The 4,940-nt window shown below is 51.9% G+C and overlaps 1 protein-coding gene across 1 annotated transcript; it reads right to left on the bottom strand.

Annotated features, from left to right (window-relative positions):
• Positions 1-3,283: 3,283 nt before the first annotated feature.
• On the bottom strand, positions 3,284-4,708 carry LOC127017326 (transmembrane protein 151B-like). The gene has a single exon (XM_050898337.1). The coding sequence runs from the start codon at positions 4,679-4,681 to the stop codon at positions 3,284-3,286; it is 1,398 nt and encodes a 465-aa protein (XP_050754294.1). The 5' UTR covers positions 4,682-4,708.
• Between the last annotated feature and the right edge of the window lie 232 nt (positions 4,709-4,940).

Here is a 4,940-nt window from a genome sequence, read left to right as displayed (position 1 = left end):
AGGGTCGCAGGAGTAGCTCTGCTCTGCAGTGTAGGAGACCCAGGATGGCTGTTCAGGTGCTTCCTGAGTGGGTGATCTGTTGAAACCAGCATATTCAGCCCCAGGCCAGAACAGGAGCTGCTCCCAGCTTTTCAGTCACCACCAGAGGCTACAGCAAGTGACAGGAGGGAGCTCCACGTGTGTGAGGGCTTTTGCAGCTTAGGGATGGCTTCTCAAATAAATGCCTCAAAGTTGGGCCAGAACACAGGGAGTGAGGAAGCAGAAACCCTTTGGGCTTTCCAAACCGTGCCAAGGACGCAGCTTGAGAGCTGCTGGATATTGCAGTGGCTTTTGAGGACACTCAAAAGGTTAAACTGGGCATAAGCTGTCTCCATTCTCTGCCCAACCCATCATAATAATGGGATTGCCAGAGCTTGTTCATGTCGGATAATAATACTGTTTAACGTGGCCACTTCTGAGGATCCAAATATAACTTTCCATCTTGAAATACATATGGGACCAAACCGGCCATGCCAAGACCTTGGACATGGTATTTAAAGCCACAGGTGGCTGCAGCAGCTCACAAGATGACTGAAACTCATCCTGCCTGTGTCTGGGCTAAGCTTGCCATAACTGAGTTACGCTGCTCATTTGGGAATTATCTGAGCTGCAGCTGAACTCTGTTCTGTTTTAATTTATATTACTCTACCATCTCTTCCTTTCCTCTTTCTTGTCTTCCTCCCTACCACCTCCTTCACTAAGAAACTGTGTTGAAATATCCCAGCCTCTCTGTTTCGTGAAGTTTCAGCCTCCTCCAGCTCTTACATCTTCCATATGTGCTGGTTTTAACTTTCTGTGTGAATGAAGATAAGGACAAGGAACCATATTAAAGACTTGCATTTACTTCGTCTTCAGAATACAAGTATATCAGGGACGAGTCTGAGCTTTGAGTTTAGTCCTGATCCTTTTCTAGTTCCCAAACTCTCCCAGCTCTGCCTGGGGGTGGTAGGTGGCACGGTGTAGATGGGGGACTAGGACTGGGTCCCTGTAGGGTGGATCTAAGTTTGGATTTTTCTCTAAGTTTCAGTGTTATCCAGTTTGGCCCCAGCCCAACCATAATCATTACCCCAAGCCCAAACCTGGTTCCTCCACGTGTCTGGGATGGTTATTCTTTTTTAGAGGTGATAAACTAACACATCATATGTGTTATCTGTCTTTTGCGATAAATGCCAAGCTGTCAGAATGAAAATGTCACATAAATCATACATAAAGCATTTACATTAAAAAAGATCGACTCATACGAATTTAAACAACCTTTCTGATGGTGCCATCGTTTGCAGCAGGTTAGCCAGGTATTGCCAATGTTTCTATTTCCGGAGTTGAAATAAACATAGCACATCAAAACAGAGTCATCAGACCAAAACAAAATATATTTAACATGGTGCAACAGTCAATGCCATAAGAAATCACCATATAAGTATGCAGAGTTATATATAATCTACACATACTAATATGACTTTACAAATCTCATATTACATGTAGATACACACAGAACGGACTTGGGAGGAAGCATTTGTTGCCAGCCCCTCTGGGGGCTCAGTTTCTTACCTACTTGCTGTAGGGTGTGACAACACTTGGTTTTTGAAAGTGACTGTATTGCGATCGTATTGCATTCTCCTGTGAGTCACAGTCGATAATAATCTCCACCATCCACACGACAAAATGGTACAGAACTTGCTCAGCATATGACCATCCCTTGTGGGATGGAGGTTTGGCAGGTGCGAGGTCCCTGGCGGGTCCTCAGTGTGGCCATAAGCTTCTTGGGTCTGTCCCTGGCTCTTAGGGGGTCTCCGGCCAGGCCAGGAGGGCAGCCCACAGCCCAGAGTGCAGCAGTCCGCTCTGCCAGGACCATACACCTTCTGGGTTTGGCATTGCTGGGACTAATTCCAGGAGGTGCTGCACCTGCTCTGGGGGAAGCCTTGCGGGAAGAGCCTGGAGCCCCAGCAGGAGTGGCCGGTGGGGCTGGCTCCCAGCTGTGCTCCCTGCCCGGGGCTGGGGTGGCACTGCATCTCGCCTGGGAAGGTGGGAAGGTGGCAGTGGGCTATGGGCCAAAAGCCCTCCCCAGGGAAAGCTGAAAGATAACCTAGAGCAGTCCTGCAACTGCTCTAATAGACACTGTGGGTAGAAGAGCTTCCTAACAACTCCAGACTATTGGTGGGAGGGTTAATACCATATTTACCTTTCCCTCTCCAGCCCCTCTCCCCTTGTCCACCCCGTGCTGCTCTGAGCAAGCGGTAGGAATGAAACAACCACAAACCAGACCCACAGTCCTAAAAATAGTGGCACTAACAGGGCACTGATCTACATTACGGCTCTCAACGATTGCTAACAGGGGTGGAGCTGGACAAGGTTAACTACAGCTGGAAACGCAGCAGTCTCTCTGCTGCAGACCAGGCAGGGCAAGGTGAGCAAAGGGCTCTTTGCTTTATTGGTGTATGTCACTGGTCTGGAAAGAAAGTCCTCAGCACTTCTCAGGGGCATAGCCTGTGATTGCGTCAGCAGTCAGTGACATTTGTGCCATGAATACCTTATTTTTGCCCAATGGAAGGCAATTACACCCTGAAAGACATCCTCACGGGCAAAACCCCAGAAAAACTGGAAAGCAGAAGTGAGAAAACTGAAAAAAAAGGAAGATGAGGGTAAAGCGAGAAGAGGAGAACATGAAGAAAGGAGAGAATAAATGACAGAAGAAGAGGAGAAAAGACTGGTGAAAATAAATTTAAAAAGCACCTTGTTTGGGGTTTGCAGGAGGTGACTCAGCGCCTGCAGATCTGAATTCTCCTTCTGACTTGGCTCTGGCTGGCTGCATGCCTTTCGCCTTGCTCTATCTGAGTTTCTTACGTTGCAGGGCATCTGAGAGGGCAAATAACTGCAAAGCACAGGCTTTATAAATCCTCTAGCAGCAACAGCGGTCAAATGCTGTGACTGAAACATAAAAATAAGACTGAGGGTGGGATGGGAGGTGAGGCAGGGAACCGAGGAGCAGAAAAAGGGTGAGGAGTGAAAGAGCGAAAGGAAGAGGGGAACAAAAGACTAGGGAGACCAGCCGAAGGAGGGGGAGAAACTCTTGGAAATGAGGTTAGCCGTTGGTCAGACTGACTACGTCCTCTTGCAGTGGCAGGGGGAAGAGCTGAAGCTCGTCCTGCTGACCTGCTATGGAGACCGACGCTTGCAGGTTCCCCGCTGGCGGCACCTCTGCAAGCCCTGTCCCAGGGCAGAGGAGCCGAGAAACCATGCAGGCCTGTCACAGAGAGGTTTCTAGACAGGAGGAGCGCCTGACATAGAAATGCCGCCCGTCGTGCCCCTCCGGCCTGTGCACAATCAGGACGGGGAAGAAGCGGGCATCGTGGTAGGTTGGGGGGTTTTCGTTGACAGCCAGCTGGCTGGAGTAGGAGCAGCACTGCTCGTCCTGGCAGCCCCGGTCCGCGATGCTGCTGCTGCGGCTCCTCCAGAGGCCTGTCCTGTGGGAGCCGTGGACGCGGCAGAGGGAGAAGCGGCTGGTGTTGAGAGAGAGGCGGGAGTTGCCACTGCAGCTGTGGAAAGCGTGGCGTGAGAAGATGGAGGAGGTGCTGGAGGCACGGTTGCAGCGTTCGCAGCCGTGGGCCGTTTCACCATACCGGCACACTGCGTAGCTGTTGTAGGCCGGGGAGTCGGCCAGGTCCATGAGCATGGCCTCTGAGTAGCTGGGGATCAGCTGCCGGTTGGTGCAGATGTGCCACTCCAGCTCGGTGCTGTCCTGCGTGGCATCTCGGGGCATGCGGTACCGGTACAAGGGCTCCTCGGTCGCAGTGGGCGCCGTGTACTCCAGGCCCAGCAGCTTCTCCACGTGGTAGTGGACATAAGCAGTCCGATACTCTATGAGTACCCTGAGTGGCCATGAGATCATCAGGATGGCTGCGACCCAGAAAGCATAGTGGGACACGTACCATGGGAGGTGATCCGGGTCCCCATAGGCCATCATAAGCTCTTTAAAGTCCACGTTTTTGAGCTGCATGCCTTCCCTCACCTCCATGTAGTCATCCAGCCCCTCAATTTCTGTGAAAAAGTGAGCCCTCTGAGTCAGGTAAGAGTTCTCAGACTCAATGTTGGCAAAGCTGAAGCACTTGGTGAACCTCAGCTTGGTGGCTGTGTAGCTCTCCAGGCCCAGGAGCTCCTTGGAGATGTCCTTGTATCCACAGTGAGAGTAGTCAAACTCAGCTTCAGCCACGTGGGTGTTGACCCTCTCGTGGTAGACTTGCGTGGTGGTGTAGGCATCACCGTTGCGGTACCGGGTCACCTGCCGGGTTCGCCGCACAAAGTGGTAGCTGATGGCCTTCCACCAGATGCATGGAGTGGCTTGCTGCATGCGGTTGATGCATTCATAGACACTGTCCACGTCTGCCTTGTACTGCAGCTCTCTCTTGACGTGGCAGTGCCAGCACTCCACCAGGTACACCACGTACAGCATAGAGAGGAAGGCCAGCGGGATATAGACGTAGCCATCCGAGCACGGGCTGTCATGGTAGATCATGGACTTGCCCTTGAAGGAGCTATCGAAGCTGAGCTTGGTGACCCGGGCTAGCTGACACCAGGCCACTGCACCCAGGCAACCATACATGAGGATGGAGAGGAGGAGGCATTTCCAGTGGGACTCTCGGCACATGCAGGCGCTCAGGGACTGCTTCACGGGGCGTTGCTTCAATCACACCGCCGGGGAGGGGGAGAGAAAGACAAAGAGAGAGCGAGGAACCCATCAGTCACGCTGCTTGGCACAACGCACACAGTGACTGTTGCCTTCAAGACTGTGTCTGGCTTTGCTCTCAACTGCCTGAGGACTGGGACACCACCCTACTTAATATAAATGTGAATAAAACCAGAAACAGCGTGCCAGGGACAGAGGTCTCTGGACAAAACTCCTTCCT

Source organism: Gymnogyps californianus, chromosome 5 (assembly GCF_018139145.2).
Source record: "Gymnogyps californianus isolate 813 chromosome 5, ASM1813914v2, whole genome shotgun sequence".
Taxonomy (NCBI): Eukaryota; Metazoa; Chordata; class Aves; order Accipitriformes; family Cathartidae; genus Gymnogyps; species Gymnogyps californianus.
The sequence above is the reverse complement of the archived record's forward strand: the minus strand, read 5'-3'. Positions and strand labels throughout refer to the sequence as shown.